This window comes from Anastrepha obliqua, chromosome 3 (genome assembly GCF_027943255.1).
Source record: "Anastrepha obliqua isolate idAnaObli1 chromosome 3, idAnaObli1_1.0, whole genome shotgun sequence".
In the NCBI taxonomy this organism is placed as follows: Eukaryota; Metazoa; Arthropoda; class Insecta; order Diptera; family Tephritidae; genus Anastrepha; species Anastrepha obliqua.
This window is the reverse complement of record NC_072894.1, coordinates 24,955,602-24,972,658: the sequence shown is the minus strand read 5'-3', so window position 1 is coordinate 24,972,658 and position 17,057 is coordinate 24,955,602. Positions and strand designations below refer to the sequence as shown.

The window sequence follows — 17,057 nt, the reverse complement described above, 5'->3', positions numbered from 1 at the left end:
CCAAAAAGTGCATATCAGAACTGCTTCGAGGATTGGAAAAAACGCTGCCACATGTGTATAATATCTGAGGGGGACTACTTTGAATGAGATAAAATAGATAGAATAAATAAATCTTCTTTGAGAAAAATGAAAACTCGCCTTATTTTTTGAACACACCTCGTATGTCGATCGTCTTCTCTGGTTGTTTTGCGTTTGCGACCACGTTTTTCGAATGCATCTTTAGACGGCAACGCGTTTGCTGTCATTTGATCAGAACACCCGAGTATTCCCTTCACCAATATGTGTTTACAAAAAAAAAACTGAGATTTTGCTAATGACATACGAAAAAAATCAACCAATGACACTTCGTTGCCGTCTGAGCAACGACTGATTGGACGAGTGTGTGAATACATTTGAAATGATCGTGCAGAATTCGGCTGCCGAATCCCTAAGTGACGTAGCAGCCAAAATTCCCCTCATAATTTTCTTCTTCTTTCATCTTTGAGTACATCCTATATGAAAATCGGAAGAGCTGATATTTTCGTGTTCCTTTCTCATATAAAATATGAATGTAATGTTGCATGAGCTAAAATTCGGTTTAAGAAAGCGGGTGCCTGAAAATGCCTCTTTTGTCGTGCTGTTGAGAGCCACTTTGAGAGAGTAATTTGTGTTTCTCAATAGCTCAAAGTTACCTAAAAAAAGTCCGGACGAGTTTGTGAAAACTGTCAAATTAAGTGGTCAACTGTTTTGTGCAAGAAGATGAGGCATTGAAAATAACTATAAGCAATAACAAATAAAGTTAACGTTTTATTTCGGGCAATAAATATTTTGTTGTACTCCAGTGCTTCTCTATTTCGTTTTTACGCTCATTTGCCCGAAAATGAAAAAAAAATTTTTAATAGAATAATCCTCCGTTCAGCATCCGGGTCTGGCGTTTTTCGACTTTGGATTTAAGTTTAACATATTTCTATTATAGTTAAAGACTTGAGCTTCCAGGTAGATTCCTTAAAATTTCATTTTCTATTGATTTAGGGATATACCCTTTTAAAAAGGATACTCCACAGGACGAAAAAAAAAATTAAAAAGTTGCACCTTCGGCTGAGTACCTCGGGTCTGGCTGGACCCCTATAAAAATGTGTGGAAATATGATGCATTTTTTTACTTGTACATGGTAAATCTATATAAACTATTTTTTACGGTCATTTAGCTTACTTGCACATATATAAACCGGTTTTTTTGTTGTTTCTTCGTCCTATTTCGTGTACTGGCTATAGGTATATTCTGTATATTAAGCAGGAAGAAATAATCGAGTCAATTGAAATACTTGACAGCGATGAAAAAATTGAGGACGATTTATTGAATGAGTCAACAGCTGCGCCAGAACCAAGAGCTGACGATTAGTTTTTCCACTGCAGAGATGGACCAAGTGAAAGAAAGATGAGCCATCTGCGGCTATTCGTTTTCGAAAACACAAAATTATGCGACTTCGCTCCGGACCAAGGCATCAAAACTCCGTTCCTATTGGTGTGTTCAAGAAATTTTTTACACGCAATATTTCATTCATTAACATTTCGGAAATAAATCGATATGCACGTGAAGCCATTCAAAAATGGATTGAAGCAGATCCAGATGCAAAGCAAAAAGCTTGAATTGATCTGACTAGCACTCTCCATCGTTCATTATACCAAAGAATGTGAAGGCGAAGCAAAAAAACCATCGCCCATTATTTATTATGATGCAAACAAAGCTGACGTCGATTGCATGGATCAAATGGTCACACATTTCACAGCAAAACGGCCAACAAGTCGATGAACCTTTGCTTTCTTTTGCAACATGTTGTATGTCATGGCATTGGCAGCGTTTTGTACTTGTAAGGAAGTCGATAGGCTCAGAAAATGTGATGCGAGACGAAATTTTTTGACGACTTTATCGAATACATTGGCCTTTGCAAACATCGAAAATCGTATGAATAATCCAGCCGTTGTTTCTCAACAAATCAATTACTATCCCTGGGAGTATTGTAGTCCACCAACCAACCGGAGCCGATACATCCACGGCGAAGACAAATTGTCGTCTTTATCTACAAGTAGCCGAAAAGTTTCATCGAAAACCCTATTTTTTTTTGTATTGTATGCAAGAATCCAGTATGTCAACAGCACTCAAAAATTTCTTATTCATGTTTTGTGTGCCTTCCACCGAATCCATAAATAATATAAATATCATTTCATATTTTACCATAAATTTCATTGTAATCCACTTGTTTTTCTTCAACCTCCTTCGAAATGAGTCAAAATAAAGAACAAAACAAAAACAGACCTCCTTTTCACAAAACAAAATATTTTCTAGTGTAGGTATCCCAATGCATGCCAAAACCAACAAAAAAGGTAAGAAATTAAAAATATAAACCTGTGATACTTGAAAATGAATTATAAATGTGGCGAATTTGCCACATATCCCCATGCATGTAAATAAACAGGGGTCTGGCCAGACCCGGGTGCCCAACCGAAGGTTTTAAAAAAGATGTCAAACGGACGGTTAAAGTTGGTATCAAGAGAACAGCTTATTTGTTTTTTCTGTCGCCGTGTACATTAGGATGTCAGCACAAAATGAAATGTTGAAAAGCAGTTCCAGTTGAATGTTCAACGCAGCTCGCCCTTTTATTTTTTTCTTTTCTACTTTCTCTTTCGTCGTAACATTCTAATGGTTCTTATGGTCACGGTAAAATCCTTGCCGGCACTTTGGGGCTTCCCGGACTGGTGGACTATGCACTCCCGCCTATACTTGCCATTACATCGTTTACGACCCTCGTACTTTCAAGGGAAGAGTGGGAGCGGGACGATGTGAAACAGGGCGAGCCCATCCATGCATACACAGATGGCTCAAAGCTCGAGAGCAGGGTGGGCGGAGGTGCATATTCCAAACATCTCGGGATCTCCTTAAGTTTTCGGCTCTCCGACTACTGTAGTGTGTTTCAGGCAGAACTGATGGCAATAATAAAAGACACGACACTGATACAGTGTGATGCGATATCCGGAAATGTTATCAACATTTTCACTGATAGCCAAGCGGCGATAAAATCTCTCACAAAACAGTCGACCACCTCCATGGTAGCCATGAAATGCCGCACATCTCTTAACGAGATAGCTGAGGCATTTCTTTTAAAGGTAACATGGGTTCCTGGCCATCGCGACATTGAGGGTAACTGTAGAGACGATGAACTAGCGAGTCTCGGCACTAAATTGACTGATGAGTACATAGATAATGGCATAGGGATACCCTTACAAACATGTATGTATGCTACTCATCCTTGAAGAAATTGTAAAGAAAGATGGCGTAATGAAGCCACCTGCAAAATCGCCCGTCAATCGTGGCCGACTCTAAATGCTAAACGCACAGCATCTATGCTAAGCCAAAATAAACACTGTCTTAGCACATTGATCTCAGTCATAACGGGGCACTGCCTAATAGGCAGACATGCCCAAAGGATGGGTGTGCAAGCACATGACTTTTGTAGAAGTTGTCTAGATGAGGACGAGGAAGAGACAATCTCGCACCTACTGTGCCACTGTCCTGCTCTATCCAGACGCAGATTTACTATTCTGGGTAGACAATTTTTTAATGAGTTGGACGATCTCAGTTCTACAGAAATCAGAGATATTCTGAAATTTTTGAAAAGCACACACTGGTTTTAGGAGTGATAGGGCCAAGCTACCCATGCGGCATCACAATGGGCTATGAGCCTAAGTGTGTCCCACACGACGACCGCTTCAACCTAACCTAACCTTCTTTCGTCGTAACATTTTAATGTACAAAGCGTTATTGGTCTAGAGCCACCACCTTGAATGGATTTCCTTTTCCTTTTGACCTACTATTATTCGTCATGCTGATATGTCACGCTGAGCATAAAGAGTCCAGAAGGAGGTCGGACAAAAGCTATAGTTACTTGAAAACTTCATAATGCCACTGATGCCTCTTTGGAAGACAGCGAATTGCCCGCGGCGTGTATTGCTTTAGATGCAGGTTTCCAACTGGAATCTACTAATAAAAATCAATAAAATTATTTGAGGTCTTAAATTACTATTGTAATTTCTTCTCAGACAGTCTGAAAGACTAGCTTCTGGAGGAACAATTAATTTTAATTTATTTTAAACTAGCTGACCCAGCGAACTTTGTTCCGCCCTTCTTCTTCTTTGGCGCTATAACCGCTTACGCGATTTTGGCCGAGTTTAACAAAGCGCGCCAGTCGTTTCTTTCTCGTGCTAACCGGCGCCAATTGGACACACCAAGTGAAGCCAAGTCCTTCTCCACCTGATCTTTCCAACGCAGAGGAGGCCTTCCTCTTCCTCTACTACCACCAGCTGGTACCGCAACGAATACTTTCAGTGCCGGAGCGTTTGTATCCATTCGGACGACATGACCCAGCCAACGTAGCCGCTGGATCTTTATTCGCTGTGCTATGTCTATGTCGTCGTAAAGCTCATACAGCTCATCGTTCCATCGTCTGCGATATTCGCCGTTGCCAACGTGCAAAGGTCCAAAAATCTTGCGCAGAATCTTTCTCTCAAACACTCCAAGCGTCGCTTCATCGGATGTTGTCATCGTCCAAGCTTCTGCGCCATACGTAAGGACGGGCATGATGAGAGTCTTGTAGAGTGTTAGTTTTGTTCGACGAGAGAGGACTTTACTGCTCAGTTGCCTACTTAGTCCAAAGTAGCACTTGTTGGCAAGAGAGATTCTACGTTGGATTTCAAGGCTGACATTGTTATCGGTGTTAATGCTGGTTCCTAAATAGACGAAGTCTTTTACAACCTCGAAATTATAACTGTCTACAGTGACGTGGGTGCCGATACGCGAGTGCGCCGACTGTTTGTTTGAAGACAGGAGGTACTTCGTTTTGTCCTCGTTCACCACCAAACCCATTCGCTTTGCCTCTTTATCCAGTTTGGAGAAGGCAGAACTAACAGCGCGGTTGTTAAGGCCGATGATGTCAATATCATCGGCATACGCCAACAATTGTACGCTCTTATAAAAAATTGTGCCTGAGCGATTAAGTTCTGCGGCTCGTACGATGCTCTCCAACATCAGGTTAAAGAAGTCACACGACAGCGAGTCACCCTGTCTGAAACCTCGTTTGGTATCAAACGGCTCGGAGAGGTCCTTCCCAATTCTGACGGCGCTGCTGGTGTTGAGCAACGTCATCCTACATAGCCGTATTAGTTTTGCGGGGATACCAAATTCAGACATCGCGGCATACAGGTAACTCCTTTCCGTACTGTCGAATGCAGCTTTGAAGTCGACGAAAAGATGGTGCGTGTCGATTCTTCTTTCATGGGTCTTTTCCAAGATTTGGCGTATTGTGAATATTTGGTCGATGGTAGACTTTCCAGGTCTGAAGCCACACTGATAAGGTCCAATCAGTTGGTTGACGGTGGGCTTCAGCCTTTCACACAATACGCTCGCTAGAACCTTATAGGCGATATTTAGAAGACTAATCCCGCGGTAATTGGCACAAATTGCAGGATCGCCCTTCTTATGGATTGGGCAGAGCACACTTAAATTCCAATCGGCAGGCATGCTTTCATCCGACCATATTTTGCATAGGAGCTGATGCATGCACCTTACCAGCTCCTCGCCGCCATGTTTGAATAGCTCAGCCGGCAGTCCGTCGGCGCCCGCGGCTTTGTTGTTCTTTAGCCGCGTTATCGCTATTCTCACCTCGTCATGATCGGGTAACGGAACGACAATTCCGTCGTCAACGATTGGGGTATCGGGATCTTCACATTCTCTATGACATGCGCAGCTGCCACCGTTTAACAGGTTCGAGAAGTGTTCCCTCCATAATCTAAGATTGCTCTGTACGTCAGTCACCAGTTCGCCGTCTTTGTTCTTACAGGAAAACGCCCCGGTCTTGAAACCTTCTGTAAGCCGCCGAACTTTCTGGTAGAATTTTCGGGCGTTGTTCCTGTCGGCCAGCATCTCAAGCTCTTCGCACTCACGTATTTCGGCCTCTCGTTTCTTCTTTCGGATAATACGTCTCTCTTCCTTTTTCAGCTCTCTGTAGCGATCCCACATGGCTCGCGTTGCGCCCGATCGCAGCGTGGCTCTATAGGCGGCATCCTTTCTTTCTGCGGCAGCATGACATTCCTCGTCGTACCAATTGTTTTTTCGGGCTCGCCGGAATCCGATTTCTTCTTCGGCGGCGGTACGTAGGGAACGAGAAATGTTGCTCCATTGCTCGCGCATGCCGGGTTGTTGGGCAGTGCTCTCCGAGAGCAGGAGTGAGAGTCGAGTGGCGAATCTTCTGGCTGTCTGTTGTGATTGCAGCTTTTCGGTGTCGAACATTCTTTGCGTAGGTAGATGTACGTTTTTTGCTGCACAGAGGCGTGTGCGCAGTTTGGCTGCAACAAGGTAATGATCCGAGTCAATGTTGGGTCCTCGGATCGTACGTACATCTAATACACTAGAAGCGTGTCTTCCATCTATCACAACATGATCGATCTGGTTTCGCGTTTTTCGATCAGGAGACAGCCAGGTGGCTTGGTGAATCTTCTTATGCTGGAATCTGGTGCTGCAGACTACCATGTTTCGGGCCCCGGCGAAGTCGATCAGCCTCTGTCCGTTACCGGATGTTTCGTTGTGCAGGCTGAATTTTCCGACTGTGGGACCAAAAATTCCCTCCTTGCCCACCCTGGCGTTGAAGTCGCCAAGCACGATTTTTATGTCGTGGCGGGGGCAGCGCTCATAGGAACGTTCCAGGCGCTCATAGAAGGAATCTTTGGTCGCATCGTCCTTCTCTTCCGTCGGGGCGTGGGCGCAAATTAGCGATATGTTGAAGAAACGGGCTTTGATGCGGATTGTTGCGAGACGCTCGTCCACCGGAGTGAACGACAGTACTTGGCGACGAAGTCTCTCTCCCACAACAAATCCGACACCGAATTTGCGCTCCTTTACATGGCAGCTGTAGTAGACGTCGCAAGGTCCCATGGTTTTCTTTCCTTGCCCCGTCCATCGCATCTCTTGGATGGCAGTGATGTCAGCCTTTACTCTCACGAGGACATCAACCAGCCGGGCAGAGGCACCTTCCCCATTAAGGGACCGGACATTCCAGGTGCATGCCCTCAAATCATAATCCTTAGTTCGTTTGCAGGGGTCGTCATCAGTATAGGGAGGTCTCATCCGAGGCTTTTTAAAACTTTTCATTGGGGGCGATTTTTAAGTGGCGGGTCCCAAACCCAACGCACAACCAGCTATCCTGGAATGTTTCGCCTTCTCACGTTAGCTCACTCCCGAACGGATGTTCGGAAGCTACCCAGAGGATACGTGGGCTAATCCCGGCCGTTGTGAGCTGCTTGAACCATATGCAGAAGAATCGTCCTGGCCATTCCCAAGTGAATGGCGATCAGTAACTTTCCCCACTTGCGTGGACTTCTACACATGGAACCATCCTCCAAGTATTTCAATGAAGCTTTAATAGATTGCACTCTTCAGTTAAGCACCTTGTGATACTCGACATTTTGTGTTTTATTATCAGGTGCAAGAACAAACAACGCAGATGGTTTTCCAACCCGTGAACATACCACATATAATTGATCATGTGAGAAACATTGATTTTCTAGATTCAGACCACAAACTTTCAAGGATTGGTCTTGTGATTTGTTAATGGTCATGGCGAATGCAAGACGGAACGGAAATTTAAGTCTTTTAAACTCAAACGGAAAATCGGTTGGGATCATCGGGATCCTCGGAATGAGAACTTCTTCACCTTCGAATTTTGCTTTAAGTATCGTCGCGTAAATCACATTGTTCATCAATTTATTTACCACCAAACGCGTACCGTTGCAAAGTTTTGGTGGGCTTATGTTTCGAAGCATGATTACTACGGAACCAACTTTTAGGCGTAAATTGTGCGGTGGTAAGCCAGACACATTCAAGGAGTCTAAAAATTCAATTCAATTACCAGTTCGTCTTTCGATGAGACAAAGTTACAGAAATTCTGAGGAAATGAAATCAATCCGCTCGATTCGTCGACAGGTACTCGACCCTTACCGATAGTCAGTAATTGCTCAGAGAAATCTTCAGTAGATGTATCATTAAGTAATGCAACTCTCATGTTTGTTGTTAGCTGAAGTTTCTTCACATAGCGCCATAGATTCGATGATTTGAGGCAAGCGTTTATTTCGTCAGCAGCCGTTGATCTTGAAATTACTGGTAGTGTTTGGCGGAAGTCGCCAGACAGTAAAATCATTGCGTCTCCAAAACATCTCGAGTCATTGCGTATATCTTTCAGTGTTCGGTTAAGTGCTTCTAATGCACGTTTGTGCGCCATTCGTCCCAGATGATGATTTTCGATGCTGATAAAACTTTGGCCATTGCTGAGTTTTTTTAAATATTACATGTTGGTTCTTCAATTTTTCTTCTCCGGAAAACATCAATGCGTCACAATACTCGCAAACAACGTTCATTGGCCCAATGCAAACGCTAGGATGCAAGCAGTAATCAGTGTTGCAATCATATCGAAACGCTGCTCGATTTAAACCAGCACTTGATAATTCTCTTCTTGTGCGTCGAAAATGATCTACTTGTTGATCTCTGTTATTCGCTCGACGATTTCGCATTGCTAACCGAGCCGTTTCACGGACTGTCTCGCTTTGCTCTTGTGATTGAGAAGCAAGAAGTCAAGCCATACTAACGCGGCGCTCTTCACGGGCAATTCCTTGTGTTTCTGCAGTCGTTTCATTCGCAATGTTTCGTATCCTTCTTGCATTACGGCTTTGTCGGGAAAGATTCGATGGTCGTGGTCGCGGCATTGATAATGATGATTCAAAGAGAATACAAATTACCGTGATTATATATTTGTGACAAAATTTATATTATCAAATTTTCTACTTAACCATAGATGCGTTTTTGTTATACCATGTTGTTATAGTGACTTCACGGAAACGCGTTCGAATGGGATAAAGTATCCCATGTCCGTCTCCTGGTTCTAAGCTACCTCTCCACCAATTTTCAGCCAAATCGGTTCAGCCGTTCCCGAGTTATAAATAAAGGGTGTTTTTTTTAGAGGTTAGGTTTTCAAGTTGGCACTACTTTTTTCGTAGATGGTCTTTTTGACAGCTGTCACTTGATTTATGCTCAGTTTGGTTTGCCATTTCATAATGAATAGACTTACACCTGAACAACGTTTGCAAATCGTGTAAATTTATTACGAAAATAATGGTTCGGTTCGCGCGACGCATCGAAGAAAATTTTGCTCAGCGATGAAGCTCACTTTTGGTTGAATGGGTATGTCAATAAGCAAAATTGTCGCATTTGGAGTGAACATAATCCACAAGCCATTGCTGAGACGCTGTTACATCCTCAAAAAGTCACTGTTTGGTATGCTCTATGGGCAGAGGGAATCATTGGTCCATATTTCTTTAAAAATGAAGCCGGCCATAATGTTACAGTCAATGGAGAGCACTATAGAGCCATGATTAATGACTTTTTCGTGCCTGAAATGGACGATGTTGATGTGGACGACCTTTGGTTCCAACAAGACGGCGCTACATGCCATACAGCCAACGCAACAATCGATTTATTGAAGGAAACTTTTGGTGAGCGCATTATCTCGCGCCGTGGACCTGTGGCGTGGCCTCCAAGATCGTGCGATATAACACCGCTGGACTATTTCTTGTGGGGCTATGTGAAGTCGCTTGTCTACGCAGATAAGTCCGAGACGATTGACGGAAGAGGAATTTGGAAGAGAATATTCGGCGCGTTATTGCTGACATACGGCCCCAATTGCTGCAAAAAGTGGTCGAAAATTGGGCCTCTCGACTGGAATTTATTCGAGCCAGCCGCGGCGGCCACTTGCCCGAAATCATTTTTAAAACATAATGGCAAGCCCTTATCTTTATAATAAAGCTAAATTCTTGGCCATAACATTAAATTATATACGTTTTATTTCATCTTGAAAACCTAACCTCTAAAAAAAAACACCCTTTAGTGTAACTAACATGACTTTCTTTTATATATATAGATAAATACCTGACATTATTTTTAATTTTTTGCGATTCACAAATAACATTTGAGTTTTGGAAATAAAACTACATATACTCACACATTTTTTCTTTTCATACAAAATAATTATTTATTATCTTAATTTAAAGTATTGACTACAAATCACAGTATTTTAGCATTTGTAAAAGTTTACATACATACATAAATCTACGGATAGCATACATACCGCTAAAGCATTTCCATTGATATATTTATTTTAATCGTAAATACTAAATGTTATATATATATTTATTGTATATGTATGTATGCGTGCATGTATATTGTTTCGTTTAAAACATTGTCGCGTTTGTTTGTTAAGAGTAATTTTGGCAAGCGTATGTATTTATTGTTTAATTTTAATAATTTAGCACATACATATGTACACATGTATGTATGTATGCACTTAAGATTTCTACTCTATATCATATATTCGTATATACATTTCCCTACATAGATGTACACACACACATACATTTTCATGTACTTAATACAAAAATTGTCATTCATTTGCTAAATTAAATTGCTAGCTGAGGCTTGAATTTTTGAATAAAATGAAACTTAAAACGGTTTTCACCTCCCACGCTGGAAGGCGGTCCACAATAATCACTTCGCTTTGCTCGGTGTGCTATTTTTCGGCGCTGTGGTGAGCGCTTTGTGCTATGCGCAGGAGCAGTACTTCTTAACGAAACTATCCAACACACAATGCGAATCTTTGAAATACGAATTCAAGCGACTTATCTCGCCTGTAAACTGAATACTCTCAGTATCTGGATTATACCGCAGAGTTACCTCAAAGTCTGCACTATTCGGTTTTGTAACTAAATGAAGCCGATAAACATCCAGTGCTGTGCCATTTATGTCTTTTGGTCGAAAAGCCTCATTTGAGCGATGCGCACTTATCACATTGCCGAGGTGCAAAGTGCGGCAGAGCGAAGTCAATGTGCCGTTGCGGAAGTTGCGCACGAGTTCATTTATATAGTTAACCGTTAGGTTACCCAGTTTTTGTACGATATTCGATTTTTTATTTACTTTGGTATAGGGAATACAAGTGCACCAGTGCTCTTCGATGGCCGCGTCGTTACAAGAGCGATCCAAAGGTACCGGCGCCAAAAGCGTTTGACAACTCTTACAACCCTCAGCCGCACTTAGGACTCTTCCCTTGTCGTTTTCGTCGATACGCTGAGACAAATTAAGGAAATGCTTGAGTGTCATATGCAGATCATATGGTGTGGTGAGACGATTTTTATTCACACTCAAAGCATTCACAAAACTTGGATATTTTTGCTTCAGATACGGCGGTAACCATATAAAGATGAATGGTAGACGTTCTTCCATATGACCGGAAGCTGTTGTACGGGCGGGTCCAAAACGAAGACCGTGATCGCTGAAGAAAACGACTATCATGCGATCGAGTATGCCCAACTTTGCCAAGCGCTCCAAATAATTAAGCACGACAATATCCATCGATGAGGAATCACTCAGGTTGTTGTGACTAAAGGAATTCGCCCAAAATAAACCAAACAGCGGATCGTCTTTGAAACGTGTTGCGAATTCAATGGCGTAATCCAGCACAAATTGTGCTGATTGCTGATAGCCAAGACAGAAGGTGAGACCTGATTTTAAAGTTTTATATAAATGATGTTCTGCAGCGAGTTGGAATGGACGTAAATAGTAATCAACGGGTGGTTTCACGAAACCCACTTTATAATAGTTGAATGTACTGATTTCTGCAGCATCTTCGCCATAGCCCGTGACATAGCCATGCTCGCGGAAAGCATTCCAGATAATGCTGCAATTGTCTAAGGCACCCAAGACCCTTGGAGGGCATTTCTCCACGGTATTGTATTTATTGTAACCAGCAAGTAAGGCCATAAAATTCGGAAATGTATTGTCATCTATCTGATAAAAAGAAAAAGCAATTAAAAATGTTATTTTAAAGTAGCAATCTTTTACAAGAAATGAAATATTGGGTGTCCCTTCTTAAGTTCAAGTGTCCCTTTTTTGTGTCGGTGAAGTTTTACAGTTTTTTTTTGTGTGAACATTGTGGTTGAAAAAAATGTAAGTAAAATTTAAAAAATTTTTGGGAAACCGTTCGAGATTTGCACTTAGTTCGACAGATCAAAAGGACCCACAAGCGCCGGCACTGTGTGGAAATCGCATTGAAAATTTCGGCAAATTTACAGTTTCTATGGGGGATTAGATGGGAAAGTGATGCGAACAATATAGCCACTCCTCTCCAAATGGCAACCTCTGCCCACTGTCCAAGACTTGATGTCCTGGACTTGGTACTCCCTGTTTTCGCTAACGAGACTCTGTCGACCGGTGACAAGGCGGTATGGCCTTGTCAGCACTTTAAGCTAAGGTGTAGAGGTACCCGTGCCGAGAGCTGCATGGCTGGTAGTGTCTAAGCAGCCAGTCTGTAACGGTCCCCTCCGATGCCCAGGTAAGGTCGGTTGTATTAAGTGCCTTACCGCGGTATGCCGGCTCTGCCGTGGCGGACCACCCCCTCCGTGCCTACTCGTGGGACCAAATAGCGAATGGATTCTAACATAAATAAAGGAAAAGAAGGAGTTAAGGAGAAAACTGAGTGTGTGCTGGGTACGCTTTCTGAGGACGATCTACTGGCCTCCAGCCAAAAAACGATTGTCGACCAATGTACGACGAGAGGTGCCCGACACAGCACCCCGCTTCTTAGTCTAAGCCGACTTCAGACAGTCTCTGGAAAGGTTTCTATGGGGGCCTCTGGTAAGGCCGCCAAGGCGAGCCCTGCCAATGATGCCCCGGTGACCACTGCTAAGGTCACCAGAAAAATAAAAAGGTATGGTACCAAAATGAAATGGTATCAAAACGGCCACATGATGGTATTAAAACGGCACGTAATCAGAAGCAGTTTTAAGGAAAGGGGTGTTAATGTAACCAAACACAAGATTCGACGACGTTTATATGCAGAAGACCCCGAAATTCCGGAGCACCTTAAAAAATCCGCCGTTCGCATTATCACACATTGAAAAAAGGCTTGCATGGGCTAAGGCGAATTCAGAACGGAACTGGGTAAACGTAATATTCACGGATGAATCTTCCTATCGATATATCGATCCTGGTGTACTGCTGATAATCGACGACTTCAAAGAACCGTTAAGCATCCAGTTAAGATTCGTGTCTTGGGATGCGTCTCTGAAAAAGGGTTTGGCCATTTATTTGTGTTTACCACCAATTTGAATGTATTTTTAATGAATAAAATTTACCAAAGAGACTTATTTTGGTCAGCTGAAAAGATGTTTGGAAGAACTAGCCAACCTTACATTTTACAAGAAGGCAACGAACCCAAGCATCGTAGCCGATGGTGTGAAGAGTGGAAACAACAAAATGAGATTAAAATGTTGGATTGGCTTTCTCAAGCGCCTGATGCCAACCCTATTGAAAATGTTTGCGGAAAAATTAAGCAAAAACTCAAGGGAAAACAAATAGGGGCCGTCAAACAGTTTGCAAAGCAAATTCTACTGATCTGGAACCGATTAGCTCTACGACTTGCGCAGAAATTATTACATAGTATGACTTGAACTAGCAAGAGGGGGATCTGCCATGAATAGCATTCGTGCAGAATCGCACAGGCTGGATATAGTCATGCCGTAAATAACCATTACCACTACCATTGGTAGCGAGGATGTGGCAACAATGGTGTGCAAACGTTGAAAGGATTCTGGACGAATCACCACTTTATTTAACCAACCAATGACTTGAAGATGTGAAACCATTATAGCTAATGGTTTCGATTCTACATTTTAGTGAATACATTGCGTATAATAAATAATATGCAGTTTGTTAGAATCGATTTGGTCAAATAGTTTCTAACTTCTAAGCGTTCCATTAGACAGACTGCATATGTATTTAAATATCTGAAAACTAAGAAAACAAAACACATATTTATTTTATTTTATTTATTTACACAGAATTTGAAGCCGTCACTTCTATTCGTGCATATCTGCTTGGGCGCTAGAGAGAGTTGCTTATGAGCAAATGTGCGAAATGGTGGTATAAAGTTTGATCGAAACGATATTTCCCTGAATGAATATTTATTTCAACGTTTGTGCTTCATATACCCAGTCACCATTTTTGTTATAATCATTGAAAAGAATTGTATATTTAAAAACGTCTTGCTGAATTCTGAAAAAATAATTTATTATTTGAACACACTGAGTCACGGTGGGCAGGAAGCGAAGATAGGTTGCATAAAAATGCCGTTAAAAACTGTAAACGGGGATGTAGTTGTTGATGATTTAAGTAATAAATTCTTTTGAAATAGGATTTCAGTTGCCCCTATATTTACGGACTAGGAAGGGGGCTTTTCTCGATCAGTAGAACATATTTATGCACTAAATACTCAAAAATTTCAAACGTATAAACGAGTGAGTATATGAGTACATAATTATATTTTACATTAGCCTAAAAATTAAGTAAGTTTTTAGTCGGTCGTTTCCAAGATGCTCAAAGTATTTTTTTAATATTTTTATTTTCGTTTTCTTCTTCATTCTTTGGTTAACCACAACATAGCGTCATATAAAAATCTTCTTGGTAGCTTTTATGACCTACAATCTGCGTCAAAAGAAAATAACCAATTTTTTCTTGTAACTTCAAGATATATTTCGCACTGATTTTTGCTGCGTAATAGTCCCACTCAAGGGCTGCGACGCCAGTGCTAACTCAGGTTAGTGTCGTTCGGAACTTTCCCGTAAACGCAACCAAACAAAAATGAGTGAGAACTACGCGAAGCATTTCGAGGCGGTATTTTTATGCACGTATTCAAAAGGGCCGCAATTATCTTATTCCGTGATTAAAAAATCAACAAATTACCAAAGTGAATAAAAAATCAAAAAAGTTTGTTGTTATGTGAAATCAGCTTGTGTGTGAGTATCAACACCATCGAACGACGAATAAAGGAGGCGAACATAACCTACCGTCCAACATCATTAAAGCCACATACAGTAATGAACTGGCCTTCCCAGTCCCCAGACGCTAACCTCATTGAAAATGTGTGGGGAATTATGAAAAGCCAGTCCACGATTTAAAGCAACTCCTACGTCAAGTTCGCAAAATCTGATCCTTTTTGTCGACGAGCTACGCAGAAAAGCTGGTTCAAATCATGCCTAGAAGAAGCCAGGCTATACTCGAAAACGATGGAGACTCTACGGCTTATGGAGTAATTGCGACTCGTAGTTTTGTACATACTTTCATGTAAAACAAAAATTTAAATATATATGTTTCTTTTATACTACATGAATAATCGCGGTTCCTTTTTTCTGACACAGACCTAATTTATTTAGCCTTTCCTATAACATCGATTTTAACTCCACCAACCCAAAACAGATGATTAATAAGCCATTGTAAGAGATTCAGTTCAGGAGGAATACATTTCGGAAGCACGTACATGTCATCTTCTATTCAAAAAACGAGGATGTGAAATTAGGCTGTGATATTACTGCGAAAATTTATTCTTAAAAAAAAGTTTTTTGTTTTTCTACATAACGCGCATTTTTTCTGCTGATTTTCTTGATCATTGTATTTGTGCTTTGGATGTGAAATGGACAGGTTTACAGGAAACACATTTTGTTAAATTTTGTTTTTTAACGCAGAAATTAGCTGAGGAGCAAATACAATAAAAGCCACAATAATTTGGCAAAAACCTACTGCGGTTTTGTTTAGCGGAAAGCAATGATACGAGTACCTTATTTTTAAAGAAAATAAAATTTTGTTTTTTGGAATACTTGTCAGATTTATAGGTTTTTAAAGGCATGGGACAAAAGTTCCAGGAAAACTTTTCTGTAAATGTCAAGTGTATCGGTCCTAATAAAAATTTATTTAAATTGATTTCGTTTACCTTATTATAGCCACTCAACTCGAACCATTCATTGTCGTATAAATGTTGCGCTGTCTTCGGCATGGCTCGTATCAAATTTACACGAGATATACTGTCAATGCCGATCATTAGAACGCTGGGCGGTTTCGTGCGTCCTCGCTTAGCATCCTTCTCTTTCCATGTTTTCAAACGTTCTCGTACGTCTGGTTGTTCGTTGATCAAAGGATGCCCATTTTTATAGACATTTCGCTTTTTGGAATCACACTGCACTAAAATGCTATGGATCGAAGGCGGTAGAGAGACTTTTCTTTTAAAAGGAACACATTTTCCAAGTCTAAAATTAGTCACAAACGAAAAAAGTAAATATAAGAAATAAGTACAACAAATTCAATTGAATTATTCATTTATGGCAGTTAATATATTATAAATTGATAATTTATTTAGGATTTTTAATTGGAAGCATCGGTATCGGAGAACAATTGGGTTAAAACCAGTTTTAAATGAATGGACCGGCGATTGGCAGTTCTTTCGTGATATGCATGCACTAGGGATCCTATTTGTCAAAGAAATTCTAACGGTAAGATCAGTGCAAATTCAAATTCATCATATATATTGTTTAGTAGCGTAGTAATCATGCTGACGGTAGAAAATTATCACCGCAATGCGTGGCGTCAATCGGGATTAACGACTTATTTCGGAATTCTCATAATTCAAGCGGATTAGGTGAATTTTCGATGGCAACATTGCCGAAAAATAGAAGCGAATATCTATTGTGATTGAAAAATAATGAAACATTTAAAGAGAAGAACAAGCAAGACTGAATGCAATGCTAGTTTGCACTAAGAGGGAAGAAACTTCATTATTTTATTTTTATATTTCGGAGCAGTTTGAAAAATTGCAATTAAAGAATTTTTTTAAATAAATAATTATTTCCTAGCATCAGGTCAGCTGTTACCCATCTTTTACTGACAAAACTATGCAATAAGCAAATCAGTAGTTCACTAATCCTAAAATCAACCGTCTGTCACATCACAGTTTTAATCAGAATTAATACCTATTAACACGAGGCAATAATGATATTAATTTCTGTAAAATGAAGAACGGCGAGGGTCAAAAGTGTAGGCTCATCATTTGCGGATTCGCTTTTTGTGTATAGGACAATTTTTTTGTAAGGGAAAATATTATT

General features: G+C 41.0%; 1 protein-coding gene across 9 annotated transcripts in view; it reads right to left on the bottom strand.

The window, feature by feature from the left end:
- Positions 1–10,100: 10,100 nt before the first annotated feature.
- Positions 10,101–17,057, bottom strand: part of LOC129241507 (uncharacterized) — a 65,455-nt gene continuing 58,498 nt past the window's right edge. For 7 of the 9 annotated variants that reach the window (XM_054877876.1, XM_054877875.1, XM_054877872.1 and 4 more), the window contains exons 5-6: positions 15,893–16,205; positions 10,101–11,916 (exon numbers count right to left, since the gene is read on the bottom strand). In XM_054877876.1, the coding sequence (XP_054733851.1) occupies positions 10,675–11,916; positions 15,893–16,205 (1,555 nt within the window). In that variant the 3' untranslated portion in view covers positions 10,101–10,674. The remainder of the gene's footprint in view (positions 11,917–15,892; positions 16,206–17,057) is intronic. The other 2 variants (XM_054877879.1, XM_054877881.1) reach the window with 1 other exon arrangement.